The sequence below is a fragment of the Belonocnema kinseyi genome, chromosome 6, assembly GCF_010883055.1.
Source record: "Belonocnema kinseyi isolate 2016_QV_RU_SX_M_011 chromosome 6, B_treatae_v1, whole genome shotgun sequence".
Lineage (NCBI taxonomy): Eukaryota > Metazoa > Arthropoda > Insecta > Hymenoptera > Cynipidae > Belonocnema > Belonocnema kinseyi.
The window spans coordinates 145,191,506-145,211,412 of NC_046662.1; the positions used below are offsets into that span (position 1 = coordinate 145,191,506).

Below are 19,907 nucleotides of genomic sequence, written 5' to 3' on the forward strand. Positions count from 1 at the left end.
TGACGTGATGGGTGATTTCTGATACCGAATTTGAATTCAGCGCCCCAAAATCCATAGGAATACGTGTGTCTTGTTACCAGATCCGCACACTTGTTTTTTTTTGTGTGGCTGTGTTATTTGAATTTATACATTATAAGAATCTCTCAATCTCAGAACCAGACTCGCATACTTTTTTACCTCACAACACCAAACATAGATCTGACCTTATTGACTTTGCAATTTCCAAATGTAATTTCTACAATTGTCACGTCCCGAGAAAAATTCGAGGATAGTTTGGAAAAGAGTAAGCAAGAGAGAGACAAGTGCGCTGATTATGTTAGACTGGTAAGACCTGACAATTTATTTGTTTGTGGGTACGTGTGTCACTATCAGTCCTATGGGAATCGTGTCAGTTTCAGTATTTAAATGAGTGAGAGATAGTTGAATTATCATATGACGTATTAGAAAAAATAAGAACAGAATTAACACTTACATAAAATAAACTCACATGTACCTTTTTTCGATTGAAAGGGCGAGAGAGAGAGAGAGTTGCTTTGTCGATTGGATCTCCGTTTTCTATTGCAGGACAGCGACGAAACCCTATCGGAGGTTTGTATAAATCTATTGTTAAATAAATTCAAGGATGATTCTTTTCACGAACGTAAACTGGCGGACTTGGTTCAGAAAATACTCTGCAACGACCGAAAGTCTAAGTCGAGGGGACTTTAGCTGAAAGCTCGACGACACGTTAACTACTTTGCGGTGATATAAAAGTGCACGACTTAGTCAAGGCAGATCGTACTCGTGGCTCGAGTTGACAGTATGACTGGTTGAACGGTAAAAACCATTAACAGGGATATTTCTGAGGTTTACATAGAAAAAGCTTCTTTAATAAGTCCAGTGGGTTTCTTTAAAGAGTCCAGTGAGTTTCAGCTTACTCGAGCGAAGAATATTTATGTCTTGTGTGCCGAGACTTTCGAGGATTGGTTGTCTGTTTTCTATTTGAGCGAGACGTTATTTGTTATGCGCGACTCTCCTTATTGAGTTTCAAACAATTTGTGCGAGTGACTCATGCTATCGTCAACAGTCGTGATCAGCAATCACGATTCTTCGCTCTCGTCCTTTCATAATTATGGATCCGATATGCTACTTATCGGTACTTCACTCATTTAGTTAGACACTTTTGATTAGTACGTCGTCTGAATACCTGCATGTTCTTTCACTTGTACGTTTGCAGGTAGCTGATGGTTGAACATACATCTTCAACCGATTAATTTAAGTTAATCTCACGTGTGTGCTCGTAATCCATATATTTGAATTTATCTTTGAATTGGCTGTTGTGTAATTTATTAAGATTATGAATACATTCGCATGATAATAGTTATAATTGTAATTATTTTATAGTGGCAGAATCTGCAATTACATCCTCTCATTGACTGAGCATATGTTAAGTTATCGGTATTCTCTTGAGTTCTTATCCCTGCATGATAACACTTTAGGTATCATGTGTTTTGCTATCTTACCGACAGTAGCACTCGCAATAAACTCTGCTGTACACACCAAAAAACTAAAAGCTGTAACCTTAAAAACATGATTAATCACCTTCAAAAATTATAGCAATTAATGTTCAAGAGCACAGATGCAAAGATTTGGAATTAGGAAGTGATAAAGCAAATCTCCTAGCAGCCAATTATGAAAGTAACTTCGTTGCACGTAACGAGCCATCCGAGCCTCAGCACATTGCGGATCGTGGAAAAATTGTCTCCGATTTTCTTAGAATCCCAAGCACCGATAATTTCAAGAAACTAACCCATAAGGAATTAACAAAACAAATTAAAATTACTAAAAATAACAAAGCTCCCGGTTCTGATTCAATTTCAAACTTATTTCTCAAAAAACTTCCGATTTCTTGTCTCACCCTTCTCGCTAATATCTTTTGTGCCTGTATTTAACTAAGCTACTTTCCTAACTCATGGAAAATGGCTCACATATTAGTTTTTCAGAAAAAAGGCAAATGGTCCATATCCTACCAACTACAGGCCCATTAGCAGCACATGATGCTCAAGCTTACCGAGGCCATTAACTTAAATTTCAATCGAAGGAAACACTCCAGCTGTTTTCCTCAATGTAGAAAAAGCTTTAGATAGTGACTGGCATCTAGGACTGCTCAGAAAAGTTAATAAATTGCAATTTCCCAAGAGGACGCATCTTCTTTATAAACTCTTATCTTTCTAACAGAAAATTCTCAATCAAAATAGGCCAGACACTTTCAAAAGAAAAACCCATTCGAGCGGGTGTGCACCAAGGCAGCATCTTAGGTCCGGTATTCTTTATTATCTACGTGAACGACATCCCTAAGGTCCCCGAAGTTACAATTGGATTATATGCAGACAGCACCGAGCTATTCGCTTTCTATTGGTCAGTTCCGAAAATCCTAAAATTATTTAACAAAGCTCTTGAAATCATTGCGGTATGGGCTAAGCTTTAGCTAAGCTAATCTTCTTCGACAGATTGATCTTCAAATCTCTCGGCGTTGAGCTAGGTATATGCGACTAACATTCTTGTCGCCTCGGTTCTGCTCTACTCGTTTGGGGTTCTATAACACATGAAGGACGAGCTTACGACCCCTGAAATCGCTGCACGTATGATCATGTATATGCATAAAAACTTGCTTATTAATTCATCTGTTTCATTCATTTGTTTCGCGTTCTCACGCCGTAAAGGCGAACGCAGAATTCTGAACCTTAATTGTCTTGATACTTAAATTTTTTATGTACAGCTTACATGGTTCAAAAAATCTACCAGTAGCTACTCGGCAAGAAAATGCCTTGAAATTTTCTCAGATCATAAGAGCTTAATTCTACTGAAGAGGGTTTCATTTTCGCATTCCAGGACGGTGTCATTGCCACCTTATCATACAGTAACCGCATTTTATGTAAAGAAGTTACCAGTGATGTGTGCAGACCGTGGCATACACACACTGAGTACCTAAAACACATACTATCTGGATGTCCCATCTACGTGGTAACTATTTATCTCTAGAGACATGATGCGGCCCTAAGATTGCTTTATTACCATCTTTGTCGCTCTTACGGTGTTGGCCGCGACCCTGCCCTGCCGAACGTTTCGAGGGAGATAAGAGTCACGAAGAGTGCCAAATTTTCCAGAACTACAATTTTCGGACAGCCGTCTCCGTTGCACACTTGAGGCCTTAAAGCAAGACCTTAAAATGGAGCTGCAACGATTATACCCCCAATATTTGGTTGAAGTAATTGTTCTTGTGACCAGTGCTCTATGAGATGTAAAACTATCACTGGTTCATAACCTTAAAGCCATGCCCGCGTGCCAAAATACCAAGGCAGTGAGATGGATGCAAAAAGCTATCATCCTGAGATCGCTTCGTGTTTTCAAGAAGCACGCGGGTTTTGCTGGCATGTCGTCGTGATTTTATTGTGCCCTGTGACCACCCATCTCACCGTCTTGAGACGTAACCATAGGTGTGATGTACCTCAGTTCTACCGTGATTTCGTATCATTTTTAGATGGCAGTTATTTGAGAGCCAGCGGGCTTATAGAGTATATATTATTTACATTTGACTACAGATTTTTCACACGTTCGATGAAACGTTAAACTAAAAAAAAAGCTTTAATCACTTCTCTTGACAAAGAAAATTACGTCAAAAAGGACGTGCCAAGGGACGTTCTTTTATACTTACTTTATACGTCCTTTGGTACGTATACTTTTTCAAGTCGGCTTTTAAGATATCATATGAAAAGTAGAAGAACATTAATATGGAACATTCGGATCTGAGAAAATTCTTGTAGAATTCAATTTAAGCCATTTTTCTAACATACGTTCATTATTTTAACTAACGTTATACAATTTTTTCAGACCTTGTACATGAAGCGAGTATTCAAATTTTGGATATCGTATCAGTCACTCTTTATATAAAAAACATGGCAGACTATTCGATGATAAATGAAGTGTATGACTTGATGTTTTCAAAAGTGAACCCACCAGTAAGAGTATGTATAGAATGCCCTTTGAACGTACACATTGTACTAGAAGCATTAGCTTATAGAGATAGAAGCAGCGCCAGGGATGGAGAAATTCATAGAAGACACACTATGCATGTTCAAAGTATAAGTAATTGGGCTCCAGCGAATGTGGGACCATACTCTCAGGCTGTTCGGGTATGCACACACTATTTTTTATATATAATACATATTTAGAAAAACCCCGCGAAAGAAACAAGGATAAAAAACACCGCCAAATAATATATTGTTACTAGCTTTAAATGTAAAATTATAGGAGAAATATACAGGTATATATTTCTCCTATAATTTTGTACTTAATGCTAGTAAGAATATATTTTTTGGTGGCGTTTTTTTGCCCTTGTTTCTTTCTTAGGTTTCGTTTAGAGAGACGTCACTCTTTTTTTATTTGTCAATTATTTACTGGAATATAAATTATTTTCTTGTTAAATTATATCATGTTTTTAACATGAATATGTCAGTACGACTCATTACTTTGGTTGAAAATTTAACTATGCGCAGAGATGAGGTCTATAGAAAATGTAAGTGTTTGATCTACATTTGAAGTAATTTGTTGAAAATTACTTTATTTTGTTTGAAATTGAATACATACTAGCCCTTCACGATTTGAAAGTTGCTTAGTCGGACATTAAATACCGTAATATAGTACATAGTATGTTTTGTATGTATTATAACTGTATAGGTTTTTTCCTCATATATATTGCTTCATATGATTATACCTGACCCGTAACTCGTGATAATTTGTATTTTAATGAGAAGAAACATGTCAAATATCTGTTTACGTAGTTTTTCGATTGCAATGAGAACATTTGTCGCTGCTGATACTAATAACTATAATAGTTTGCACGTGTCCTTAAGTTATATTTATTTTATATACTTTTTATTTTAATATTGTTATATTTAAATATTACAATTTTTTATTCTTATAAACAAAACAAACAACTATGCATCACTGGCAATATAATTTTTTTTAAATCAGCAGTCCATTCCCTTTCTCTCAGTCTATAAATGACCACAGTATGCATATTTGATATAATTTATGAAAATTCTAAAATGTTTATATAAACATTTAAAACCATTTTTCATATAATTATGTTTATAAAGTTAATAAATAGTATAATGATCAAGTATATTCCTGTCGATTAAAGAAAATAATTCACTTTTGTCATAAAATCATGTCAAACGCCTAGTTCCTGTAAATATCTTTGTTGCTTGCACCAAACTTTCATATTTGTACCAAAAAAAGTTTGCTTTAAATAATTAAAATAATATTTCATAGAGAGGTGAGCTTGTTAAAAAAAAATATATAATTGTCTAAAATTGATACTTTAAAAAAAAAATCTCACTTTTTAGGACCTATTTAAATAATATCTAAATTAGACTATTTTAAGTTCACTTATGAAAGTTATCAGACGTTCTACACCTTCAATAACCTGTGTTGTGTGATAATTGCACCAAGAATATAGCTACTTGCGTCTGTCTACGGGACGATTGGAGCTCAGGATCGTGATGAAAGAAGCTTCTAAATTCAGTTATTTCATCCCAAAAGTTGAAAAATCAATAAAGGTGGTTAAAATCTCAATTATAAGCTAAAACGTTTGTCCCTTCTGAAAAAGGGTCAAGTTGGTCTTTGCATACAGCCTTTGCTACCAGATTTCTGTCACAAACAAGGTCCTAGAATTGATGCAAAATTTCATATTATTTTGATATTAATTGAGGAAGGTAAAAGTAAAATAGTTTTTTTTTATTCTTCTCATTAAATTTTCTTTTTTAGGCAATGTTTTCAGTCAAATAAATTATAATTTTAATTATTAATTAATTGACTTATAGATTCAGGATTTAAGCGAGGAGACCCTATAGAACTTTATAATTACTTAATTGAAGGATACTAAAAATTTGTTATTACATTTCTTTTTTTACGCATTGCCAGCCTCTGCCTCCGCTCCTTTCCACCTCCTCACATTCCTCCAACCAGTGCTCAACTTTTGCATCCCCCTTCAAGCACAATTCACACATTCTCTTCTCTCTTGGAAGCCAGAACCTATTAGAATTCTCCATGCAACCGCATCTTATTCTCGCTATAAGTTCCTAACTTCCTTGCTCCTGTTTCTCACACAAATATTGCGCTCTCTCCCTTATCATAATCCACACATAGTTCCCGTTAAACCTTGACTCTTTTAGTCTCTTCTCTCCTTGTGCCTTCTCTTTCTCCATGTCATTCTTTTGAACCAACTCACACACCTTCCTTCCTTCCTCTTGCAACCTTCTCACTTCATCCATCTGCAATCCATTCGTTCTAAAATACCTTTCCCTTTCCACCTTCATCCTTGCACCCTAACGTCTATTCTTCTTCTCTTACAAACACTCCCTACCAGCTTACTTCCTGCCAATTCCAAAAATGTCTCCTTATATTTACACGCTCGACTCCCTGTTATAATCCTTAAACTCGTTCTTCCTGTCTCGCTCCTGACAATATAGTTCGGCGTATTACTTGTCAACCCCAGTATCCGCTATATATCTCTCCTGTATCTTATTTACCTCCTCACTTACCTTCCACCCCCACACCTCCACTTCGTAAAATAAAACTCTTATCTCTAGCGAATCAAACAATTTCATTCTCCTTACAAAATCGTCTTATGTCGTCATATTCTATTATATAGCCGTCTTGGGATCTCTGTAACAAATACCAGTCCCCCTAATCCGCTTGGGGTTTTATGAACTGACGAAAGTTTCTGAATTAGTGTGATACCTGTGTACCCCGCAGGCATGCCCCTCTGCGAAACCGCAAAGGCCACTTTTCTCTGATGCAAGTTAATTTGTGTATTGGTTAGGCCGGGAACAGTGATTTAGGTCTGCCCCCGATATTCCTCTGCCCCAACATGCTCCTCCTGTTGCTGACTAGCCAAACTAAAGTGTACCTGTCCAAGGTGGAAGAAGGGCCTGTTGTTGAGGACAGCAAGAACTTTCGTCTGGGTTTCAGGAATTTGCACAACTAGGAGCTGTTAGGGATCTCCCATAATGTACTCTTCCTGAGGCCGATCGTGTTTGACGATTCGCCAAGACGATGTCCTTAGAAGGGTTTGAATCCCTCGAACACCAGTTAATTAACCTAGTTATTAGTTAACGGCAATTAGTGGAAGAGGTTGGCTAGTGAAATTCTGATTTTAAATTTGTACTAATAAGCTTAAAATTGATTCTCCGAACAACAAAATATACGACTTCAAATTTACGTTTAAAAAAAGTATATCTACCATAGACGCTTTCTATGCGTTTATCTCCCGCATCAATAATACAATGCGGCAAGGTAAAGTAGCGATTGCAGTGTTTACAGCCATTACAGAGGGGGCATTTAGTAACACCCCAATTTGAATTCATGTACGGTTCTGTCTCCCTGTGGTTGCCCAGAGGAAAGAGTTTTTGTATTCAGCCAGTGGGTGCTTGCCTTTGATGACCTGGCTTGTATTTTAAACGAATTCGGTTTTTACACTCAATTCTATGTGATCTGGCGATCCCGGTAACAGGGAATCATAAGGTCACCTTAGTGAAACTCATGCAGTCATCGCTCAAAATAGTAGATTAATAGTGCAAGGAACGTTGATTGCGGCAGCGGTGGTCTATAGACTCATTTTCTTTAGTCCGGAGTGTGTACTCAAGATGGATAAGATTTGATGCATTTTGCTCATATCTGATATTGAATTTAAGGTCGAGTATTTCAGCGGCCTCCTGCGCTGCTTTATACAGAAACGCTCTTTTGCTCACTTCTTGTTGCTTTCTGACCATCTTAAGAAGAGAGTCTCGTCCATTTGCAACTATATATGCTCTACTCAAAATAATCCTGTTGTGAAGACATTGAAGATTCAGTATTCCGCGCCTTCTTGAACGGCGTGAGATTTAAATTTGCAGAAGAGAAGGCTTGAAGTGTACATAGCCTTTCGTGACCCGATATAGAGTGATCTGAGCTCGCCAAAATTTCTAAAGACCAAATCCGTCAGATAAGATGTTTGTGTCTGCTTTGGAGAGTATCCTTTATAGATTTCACATCCTGAATACGGATGTGTGACTCATCAATGTATTTATAGGTTTCTCAAGCGCCAAAGTGTCTCATAGCGCTTATATCGACGAGCTCAGGGTCTGCGGGGATGCCACTAAGTTTTTTTCGCTTCCAATAAACCTGGGCACATTTTGCTAACATCTATCTATAAGCTGGTTCACCTAACATCCTGCTACGCTTTTCTTCGATCCGAGTTATTTGTACATCTCTTGCTACCTAACTTCGATCGTCTGAACAATCCTGTCATTTATGGTAGCTATGAAGATCTTTTACAGTATGCTCAGACAATATATCCATCAGTAGGTCTTGATACCATCCGGTCGATCAGGAGCTATGAGGGCACTGCGCAACTTCTTGAATCTATTTATGTTTTAGTTTGTTCTTTTATAGATGCTGGACTTCGTAGACTTCTCTTCAAAATGCTTCGACCTCCTGTGGCTTAGGCGGATGGTCAACAGTAACTGGAGGATCTTGAAAGAGTCGAGATGGGCCACAGAAACAATATGCTGCTTAATGATCAGCAGTTTTGACTTGTTGAGTATGTGATGACACATCCGCAGTCTTCGCGTGCACTATCGCACCTTGGCGGTGAAACTCCTGCCAGATGTTGTGTAATCAATCCACACCTACTTCACACACGAAGTTCGTCATCCTGTTCAGCCAAATATTTAGGCTTGAGGCATACCTAGATGTTGATGATGTTTCGGGTTTTAAAGCATCGCTCTTCCCCTGTTGGATGTTTTTAGAAAGACCAGAGTACGAATTTATAAATTAAGTACACGATTATTAAGTAAGAACCGTTTATATTTTAGAGAATCACGAATACACAAGATTGATCGACGAAATAGACTTTCTTTTTAAGAGAAGCCACGTGAATTGGCCCACAAACATCGGAATGTATTATCTCTGCAACACTCGTCACTCTTTGCGATATTTTAGGGAAAGGAGGTCGACAAATCGTTTCTTGTAGGCAGACAGCACATTCAAAATCTTCATTTAATCTATTTATGTTGACACCCATATTGCGTGCAGGCCTGAGGGCTTCACGAAGAGATTGAATATTTAAATGGCCTACGCGGATGTGTCAATCTTTTAGAGAATTTTTCTTCGGCGTCCTAGTTTTGACATCCGTCTAAAAAAATTCCTTAAACTCTGCATCGCTTGTCCCTCTAAAAAGATATACACCTTTTTTGCTATTTTCAGTGAGAAACACGTTTCTACAATTATCAACTATCTCGGCGTTGATTTTACTGAAAATAACATCATGTAACAATCGATAAATAAGATACAGATATAGAGATTTAAAAAATAACTTAATTTCTAAAAACTGTAATAAAAATACTGTCTGAAAATATCGCTTCTAGAATTATTTTTGATAAACTATTATCATTAGAGTCTCAAATTTATTTTAGTGGTTGATGAAACCAAATTTTGAGATGAGGTCCAGAGAAAATCTTTTCTGAAATAACGAAGTTCCTAAAAACTTGATTAATTAATATTCAGACAAGTCACATCCCTTCAACATATTTTCCTGATTCACCCTTACCATCAAAATGTCTCATAATTTATTTTAGGGGCTGATCAAAACGGAATTTAAAAATAAGATCCAGATATAGGAATTTAAAAAATAACAAAATTTCTTAAAAATTTGGCATACAAATTCTGACTGAAAATGTCACTATCATCAGCGAGTCTCAAATTTATTTTAATGATTGATAAAATCCAATTCTGAGATGAGGTCCGGGGAAAATATTTTCTAAAATAACAAAGTTCCTAGAAACTTTATTAATTAATATTCAGGCAAGTCATATTGCTTCGAGATATATTTCTGATTAACCCTTATCATCAAAATTTTTCAGAATTCATGTTAGTGGATCAACAAAACGAAATTAGGAAATAAGATACAGATGTAGCAATTTAAGAAATAATGAAATTTCTAAAAATTTTGGCATAAAAATTTGTACTAAAAATATTTCTAGATTTATTTCTGACACATCCCTGTCATCAACGAGTCTCAAATTTATTTTAGTGGTTGATCAAACCCAATTTTGAAAAGAGGTTCATAGAAAATCTTTTCTAAAGTAACAAAGTTTCTAAAAACATTATTTATTAAAATTGAGGAAAATCATATTGGTTCAAAAGATCTTTAATTCCATCTGCATTTCCTAATGGGTATTTCGTCTAGGATTGATCTACGAAAAAAAACGGAAATCAATGATTACAATCAGAAATAATGTGTTACTTATTACAATTAATAATAAGTCATTATTGTTTAAATTATTACTGCCGATACTGTCAGTTATAAACATAGAAACCATAAACCATTTTATGGTAATGAATAATAATCAATCGGAAATATGGTGAACATGCCGGGCCGGTTCACAGTGGGGCGAAATGAAAAAAACATTGTTCAAAGTAACCTGTAGGTCACAATTCTGCATCGATTTTCAATTTTTTGTTTGAAAAAATTTTCTGGCAAAATTGTTCTTGCTGGCATCAGGTGTCAGGTTTGATGCAAAAAAGTTGGTAGAAGGAAAAAAATTTGTTAATGTCAAGTTATTTTTTATAAACAAATATTTGCAAAAAATAGCCAGTATGATGAATTATGTTTTCGTGACGTATATTTATGCATCGTTATCGCCCGTTTAGAGCAATGAAGTGAAATGTGATCGCGAAAATGTATTTTCCAATATGATTTGTTAAATTTATCGACAATTATTATAAACAAATGCATGATTTGAACAGTTTTAAGCAAAAACGAAACGAATTCTCTTCCGATTGTCTTTGAATCTCATTCCCTGGAATACACATTGATGTATGTTTTACATCTGATATAATTTGTTAAATTTATCAACATTTATTATAAACAAATGCATGATTTAAATAGTTTTAGGCAGAAACAACCGATTTTTCTTCCGATTGTCTTTAAATCTCATTGCCTGTGATGCACATTCATGTATTCTTGCCATCTGATATAGTTTTATAAATTTATCGAGAATTATTAGAAACAAATGCATGATTTGAACAGCTTTAGGCAGAAACGAACCGAATTTTCTTCCGATTGTCCTTGAATCTCATTGCCTGTGATACACATTTATGTATTTTGTCATCTGCCATAATTTATTAAATTCATCAAGAATTATTATAAATAAATGCATGATTTGAACAATTTTAGGCAAAAGGGAACCGGATTTTCTTCCAATTGTCATTAAATCTCATCGCGGGTGATGCTCATTGATATTTTTCGACTCAAAATATCATTCAATATTTGTATGAACGAATAATTCGAATAAGCTTCCGTTATGGAAATTTATTGATTCCAGTCCTCATTTCAAGAACGATTTATTATACAATCAAGAGCTTCAGAATGAAAATCACCATATATATGTCTCCAGCTTCTTCTTAGATATGACAATTATGCATCAGATGAGATGAGTAATTTATGCACCAGATTAGTAATAGTGGCTAACCGACTACACTTACGAGTGTTGAATTCGTGGAATCGTTTAAAATCTTTATTACGGGCTTCTTGAGCTTCTTCAGATAAATGGCGGATGGGAATACTGAACGATTTGATTATCTTCGCTCCGTGCAATAGAATTTTGTGAACAGATGGTGGCATATAATACCATTTATACAGTTCTACATACGTTCGTGCAGTTTCGAGAGCATACTGTTCGAATTTCTCTGAATCGATTTTTCTACCAGAATTATTAACCCTTGTGTTACCCTTTTGTTGTGATTTATTCATTGTCTATAAGAATATTTCAAGTTAAATATAATAATGTATACAGTAACAGTGTCTAGTACTACAAGGAAAGAAATTTAGGGCGACTGCGGTACTTATACATACTAGTGCTGAACTAAACACACGAGGGTCAGCGTGCCCTGTTTTCAAGAAATCTACTCTCTTATTTTGAGAACGCTGCGATCCGATAGAGGGATGAACGGCGTGCCAAACTTTTGGGACAACAGCAGTCCCAGAATTCAGTAAGACGGTTGCATTATTTTCGGGAAATGCGCCGGTTCATACACGCGCGGGCTTCGTATTTTACTGTTTAGTATAATTAGAAATACATTTAATTGTTAATGATGCATGATTCTGTTTTGATTGGATAAAATGTTACATATAGATCTTGAATTTGTCTCAGTTTCATCATGAACATAAATGTCACATTTTTCTTCCTCTTGAACTCTAAAAATGGAATTTTGATATAAAAACAAACAAAATGTTGGACAAGGAACCGAGTTTTTTTTCTAAAGTTGTTCTAGTTTATTAAAAGGAACGCCTGTTATGCGTTTCACTATTAGATGTAAAAAACTGTTACACAGTACTTATAATTATCACAAAATAAATAAAAGCTAACTTTTAAGTAATTTGAATAATTTTTATTAACCAAATTTAAATGAAGTCTCGTTTTATGTTATTTAAACTTAGAATACATGTATCATTGAATTTCAGAAGCAGAATGAATAATTGAATTATTCTTATTTTAAATAGATCATTATTCTTCAAATTATAAGACCTTATAACTCAATTTTTCAAATTAAAAATTTTCTATTTCACACATATATGTAATTTTATAATTTCTCAATTTAATAATTATCTATATTTTTGAATCAGAAGTACATTATCATCAGAAGTTATGTTTTAAAAAATTTCTCTATCAAAATTCAGAAAATATAAACTACAAAAAATGTCCCCTTTAATCCCAATAAAAATGTAAAAACAAAAGAAATTCCCTCTTTCAAAAATGAAAAATCAAAATTTCCTCCCTTCCACATCAATAAAAGTATTAAAAATAAAAAATTTTCTTCAAATTAAAAAAAAACATGGATCATAATAATAAAAGATATCCCCCTTCCAATTACTAAAAATTGAAAAACCAAAATATTCATCCTCGATAAAGAATTCAAAATTTAGCTATTCCAAAAAGCGTTCAAAATCATATGATTTTCAAATTTAGCGATTATACACTTGAATTAAAATTAATCACTTTTTAAATTAGAAATTTTATATGAATGTAGAAGTCACATCGACTACTGTAGTACGTTTACGTTCTCTCGTTCGGGACAGCAGCGTTCCCAAATATAAGAGAGCAACGTTGCACCACATTTTAAGGCCGCCACTTCACGCAAAATGGCGTTGCTGTCGCGTTAAGATCGTGGTTATGTTGCCCTACGACACCAAACGCAACAGCTGTCCTAAATTTCTTTCCGTGTAGCAGTCAGTTTAAATTAGGCTCTATCGTTTACTCGGAAAGGTAACCATAGCTTGGTCGTGTGTTTTATTGGAATTTGCCACTATGTATTTTATGGTTATTATTTATAATAACTTAAAAATAATGTTTTGTATAAGATAAAATATTATCTGAGACTATCGGGTAGTAAGTTCATGAAAATTAAAACAAAGGCAAAAACGAGTGTACTGGAAAAAGATCTTTAAGAAATCGTGGATCTGACGAACCGTGACACATTGAAAATTCCTAACCCTTTGGAACGAAGTGCATTTGTAGGGGATATAAGTACAAATGCACAAATTCGTAATAAATACGTGCCTCGACTACCGTTGGCAGTCTATTTATTTCAATACATGTATTATCTTATTTCTCCTCACATAGAAACATATTCATTCAATTTAGAGTACATTTGTGAGTGTCAAATTGAAGACACATTTGCTTGTATTGCGGACAACTTTAGTGTCCCTACCGGATATTTACTAGTGCTGATGCCAGATTCGGATGCAGCGGCTTAAAATCCATAAGTATAGCCTAGTCACTTGTCTCGTGCAGACAACTTTTTTGTAACCCTGTGTGACCAGAACATCCCTAGGCTTTTTCCGTACTTTTTGCATGTAGGGAGAAAATGGTACAAGCCTGAAAATGTGTTGAAACAATTTTAGATTGAGACCGAACAACTGCAAAGGATATATCATTTTCGATATTTTTTGCCACATAAGTCTGTATAACATGAGCAAGATCTTCAATTTTCTTCGATTTACCCTAGCTAAAGAAAACGGAAAGCACACTGGGGAATTTCTGTGTATGAACTTTGTCCTTACGAGTCCCAACAAATGAAAATAGGATACTTGCAAGTTTATTCTTCCGTATACTGGAGTTATCAAAATAATGTCCAGAATATCCCTAGATTTTCCCTTATTTTCTGCATCTAGGGGAAGACAGAGACGTGTACAAGAAATTCTGAGGCCAGATTCAGCGGCTTAAAATCCATAAGGGTAGCCTAGTCACTTGTCTCGTGCAGACAACTTTTTTTTTTGGTCTGTGTAATTTTATCCAGTTTTTGAAGTTGTGTAGAATAATTTTCTGCCTTTATTGTGGTGTTGGGCGGCAGAAGTTTTGATAGAGCATGCTCTTAGAGTACCACCAACAATAAAGTAAAACTGCCTTCGCTTCACGTGTCAGCTTAAGGGTGGGTTCTGGTCTTTTCCCCTTTCGGTAGCCACTGTCGCTTGCATTTGTGGTTGGCATGGAGCACCTACGTTTCATCTTCAATCACTTTTTTTTTTAAGGAAATTCCTTCTGTGCGGACGATGGAGAAGTGCAAGATAGGTCGACAGGCGTGCCGCTTTGTTTGATTCGCTGAGATCGTGCGCTATCCAGGACGAAATAACTTTCCTATATCCCAGCTCTTGTAAATGGCGGAGAATCATTGGATGGCTGCAGCCGAGTTTGTTGGCTAAATCTCCTGACGACGCATTAGGTTTCTTCCTTAGAAGTTCTCGCAGTTCTTCATTTTCAACAGTTGGTTTCCTGCCAAACCCAGGATCTTCTGCAAAAGATGTATCTGCAAAACGAAAACTCTGATACTAGCCGGATACCGTTACTTATGATCTACGTTAGCTTCAAACGCACTTCACATATTGACGGCGGCGGCTCTTAGAGAATGCCCTTACAAGAATTCATAATGTGCGATCGCTCGAAGTGTATTTACATCCATCTTTGCTCATACTCTCTGCGCAGAACAACTGACTCACTTATATGCCCTTTGCATGAAAGGTTCTAAACCAATCTTGCATTCATTACTTTCTAATGTTCTCGAACTCCGTTATCTAAAAAAATATTTTGATAAAAAAAGTGTCCCACTGGGAGCAATTGCTGTTTAGGAAAATGACACTCGCTCCCAATAAAACCGCGTTAAATCACACCTATGGCCACGTGTCATGACTGTGAAATGGGTGGTCACCCTACACGATAAAATGACGATGACAGGAGCACCGATCACAAGGACAATTAATTTAACCGAATATTTTGGGTACAGTCGTTGCAGGTCCCTTTTAAGGTCTTGATACCTCTCCTTCTTTTCCTTCTCCTTGACAGTGAAGTTGCAGTCGGCTGGGGCAGATAATTCGATTACAAATATAATTTGTTTCTCGAAGTCTTGGAGCTGTCCGAAAATCTTAGTTCCAGAAATGTTGGCACTTCTTGTTTTGGACAATTGACAACACCGTAAGAACAACAAAGTGACGGTATACTAAGGTGATAATAACACCGTCCCTAAAGATTGGAGACAAACAAAAGATTGCTCTTTTAACAAAGACTGTTCTTCTACATTTATGTAAAAGTTTTCATGCATTTCCTTGTAAAGTCGGCCTGGGCCCCCTGCTACATGGCTTTGTAAATTACGGTTCCTTTGCCAATCATCTTGTGGATCCTGCCCATTTTTAGAAGAGGATCTCTGCCATTTGCAACGATTTTACCTATATTCAGAACAATTCGATTATGAAGACACTGGAGATTCAGAAGTCCGCGTCCGATTTAAAGGCATGAGATGTGTAATCACAGAACAGACGAATTGACATGCAAGCTCTTAGGCACATTAATGATCTTACATGTGACGATATCAAGGATCGTGAACTCGTTCTTCGTCCATTGAACCACTCCAAACGAGTAAAGAAAAATTAGGATTGTAAGCATGTTCGTAGCAGATACCTTGTTCAACGACGAAAGATTTGAAGAAAAAGTCTGTCGAAGAAGGTTCTTGTTTCAGCTTCGGAGAGACTCGTTCACCGATATGTTACTTCCTGAATGCGACTTTGAGACACTTTTAGGTATGTATAAGCTTCGCTAGTGTCAATATATCTAATTACATTTCTATTCACAAGATTAGAGTCCATGGAAACGCCAATAATAATCTTTCCTTTCCTCAAATGAATTTTGGCTCATCCAAAAAAGGAGAGGGCTTATGGTATCGCCCTGAAAAACACCCATCTGAAAGGTGACGTTATTCATTGTCACACGATAATTTCGAGATAAGATAGTAAATCTAGTTTTCCAAAGAGGCATCAATCTCCTTATGAATCTCACCATGTCTAGATGAACCTTAAAGTTTTCCAACAAAATGCTGATAAGTCTATGAGAAGTTGAATTGAAACATTTCCGGTGGTTAATTCAGGACATAGGCAGGACACGCTGATATGCTGCTGCGTCTGTGCAGACGGACCTATCAATCAGCAGGTTCTCTTAGCAGCCTGATACCTCTTTTTTCGTACCACGTTGTTCGTACATCTCTTTCCACACATGCTCAATTCTTTGAAAAATCCTGTTGTTTAAGATAGCTGTGAAGATCTTATACAGTGTGTTCAAACAAGTTATTGGCCTGGAATTCTCTGTGTTGGATAACTTACCGTTTTTCCGTAGATGTATAGTGCGTCCTAGCACCATCCGCTGCGAAATAGGCGTTTACGACTAAATATGAGGTGAATATGCGGGTCAGATCTTATGTGGTTGTCGCAAAAATCCTTGAAGTGGATGATATTATCAGTATCATACATAAACTAAAGTGTTCTCGGGTTCTTGTATACCTCCCTCGAAAAAGTCGCTACCTCTTTGGGCTCGGGTGGACTTTTGCCATAAACAGGGTGATCGCTGAAAAGCCGCAATGGCTCAGTGAGAAACTGTTGATTCTCGATAACCCATCTCTCCCTCTTTTTTATTCTCCTTCTTGAGTCAGATAACACCTGTATTTTGTGAGCAATATTCTGCTCTTTTTTCAGTGTGTGGTTCAAGATCCTCAGTTCTTGAGCGAACTTTCGAACCCTTTCTATCTTTTGTATTCTCCTTCTTGACTCTGATAACATTCTTATTTTGTGAGCATTATTCTGTTTATTTTTTAGTGTGTGGTTCAAGAACCTTAGTTCTTAAGCGAAATTTCGAACCCTTTCCGTGAACGGCTTACCAGATGTCAAATAGTTAATCACATACTGAACACGGGGCGCATTTTTTCATGCCTATTATATCTTCTTATTCAGTTGATTCAAGCGTCTTATGGTCTTTAGACCCATCGTCGGGTTTAGCCTTCGATTTAAATCAGCCAAAGCTCTCCCAGCACCATAGACTGAAAAATGGATGGTTCAGAGGTCAGGCTCCTCTGAGATATCCGCATGGAGAGTGGCATCTATTTCAGCCATATCTTACGGCTCTGGAAGAACCTGCATGTCAATGTTCCTCCTTGTCCTGCAATCGCTATCATCTCAAAGAAGGTACCTGCTTTCTATGTTTGATCTTAGTGTCGCTACCTTATTTTGTCTGCAGTGTTTTCAAGCAGCTGCTGAGGAAGCGATCGGTGTACGTATCGTTTTTTCAAGAATTAGGCATGTGGATTTCGCAATGAATGACGCAAAACGTGCTGAAGCTTTGGGTTTTGCTGGTATCCCAGAGTGTGCATACGCGCAATAAAGCCTCTATGAGCAGGGATAATGCTGGCATCGTAGCAGTCTAGCAAGTCCATCTTGAGGTGATTCGTCCACTTAATGTGAGCATCTCATCGGTTCGTCACCTTGTTTGCATCTAAATTATTTTCAGCACACCGAACTCTAGGTTGATCGGCATTTTTTGCTGACCCATTTACGGATTCTCGGCGCGTACGATCGTTTTTAACCGCATTTACGACTTCTTCGTGGTTTGGTGGTATTATTGTTTTTCCACGAGCATGTAGGAAAAGCGCTTGTCCGTCGTTGTAGAGCCTCGCCTTTAACACACCTCACCCAGGTGCCATTCAGCTTTCGGCATGCTTGTTTCACCCTACTATTCCATCGGGACAATCCGTGGAAAATTGTCTAGACTACTTATTAATTATTGTAACCATATCCAGAAGAAATTCTTAGTATAATAAAAATAATAATCATTATCATGATATTAATAATAATCAAAAAGCCCTATTGAAAGTGTTCTAGCTTTGGCGTCGCGGTAAGGCTTGAGCTTTCATCTCCCGACTTCAACGGCTAAGTCGTATGTAGCATGGCTACTGACAGGGTATCCCATGTCAGACGAGCAAATAGCGAAGAGGGACGTGACAAAGAGGAAGACCAATACCCATCATTTATTATGAAGAGTATTTTTCGTATTTTGAAACACTTGTTGCTTCCCGAAGATCGTTGGGGCACATTTATAGCCATCTCTGCTGGCCACAGCATGCGGGACGGTGGTGGTCGTGAGCTGCAAGATGGTCAGGCAGATTTTCCCAATGAAATAGATGGCCAGCAAGAACATTTGCAACAAACGGTAAAGAGTGAAATATTAACTGTGCCTTCTCAGGCTGCTTTGGATAGCCTTAGTATCCTGCAACCAAACACCGCAACGGAAATACCGTGGGAGAATATCAAGTGGGATACCACCATTAAAGAGAAATTGGTGTGTCTCTATCATAAAAGTGCGAGATTTGAACCCAAAACTAAAAAGGATATAACTTCAGAACAAAGTTTGCTGTAAAGTGTCCTAATATACAGAAATTTTAAGTAGGAGGGGTTATAGGTCAGATGAGCGACAACAGAAATAATGTTTTCATCTCAGAAGACCGAGTAATAGAGATTAAGCACACGGTTGATTTCGCGTGGAGAAACTTTGACAATGAACATCAGTTAGAGAGAGTCGCATTGGACGATCAAGCAGCGGAAATTTATGCTTTAGCACAACTTGATGATGATCCAGTATCAGCACATCTTCCAGAGGCAGGTGGCCTAATTTCACTCGAGGAAGAAGCAGGGTTTCAGCATCCAAAAAGGCTATTAAAATGGGCATACTATATGAACAGAGACGTTATGCGCCTTTATTTTCTGGCAGATCATCGACTTTTCAGAACCTAGCAAACCAAAAGCGCGCTATATATGTAAACAGATTGCTTTCGGCTGTTGAATTGTCTGCCAATAAAATGGAACTGAAACAGCAGCTTCCTATTGATGAACTTCCCTTTGCAGATGTAGACAACGATGAATTTATTGAACATGAAGGCATAGGAGCTAGGAACTATACACATCAAGTACTGGATCCACTTGAGCCACATACACAGACATTAATAACGATGATGTAAACAGCGATATCGCAGAACAACTACAGCACCTTGCGCGCAATTTTTGTCGTGTTTAACTAGAGTTCAGGTAGTTTAGATAGCTATAAGCTAGATCGAACCGGAATCTAAAGCAAATGATCGATGTAACAAATAAATTTTCCAATTATATCCGTATGGAGTGCTGATTAGATAAATGCAGAACAGTGCGCTTAACCGGGTGAAAATAAATGACCTCAGAGCTATAGAACGATTTCAAAAATGAATCAATGTAGCAGCTGACAACTGCCTTCACGACAATGCTTAGATTGATTCTGAAGAGTTTTCTTAACTCGGGAAACAGGATTAGAGCATTCAGCACCTATGCCATCTCTTTCCTCACGTACTACTTTAGGCCCATCAAATGATCAACCCCGACATTGAATGATTAAACAGAATCGCCCGGGTAGAAATGATGAAACACCGAATGAACCATAGTAATTTAGCGAATGAAAGGGTAGTTCTACCATGACACAGGGAGG

The 19,907-nt window shown here is 36.9% G+C and overlaps 1 protein-coding gene across 7 annotated transcripts in view; it reads left to right on the plus strand.

Annotated features, from left to right (window-relative positions):
- The window catches only part of LOC117175653 (diphthine--ammonia ligase), a 266,248-nt gene that overhangs the window by 190,603 nt on the left and 55,738 nt on the right, over positions 1 to 19,907 (plus strand). For all 7 annotated transcript variants that reach the window (XM_033365366.1, XM_033365368.1, XM_033365370.1 and 4 more), the window contains one exon: positions 3,871 to 4,172. In XM_033365366.1, coding sequence (XP_033221257.1) covers positions 3,871 to 4,172 — 302 coding nt within the window. The remainder of the gene's footprint in view (positions 1 to 3,870; positions 4,173 to 19,907) is intronic.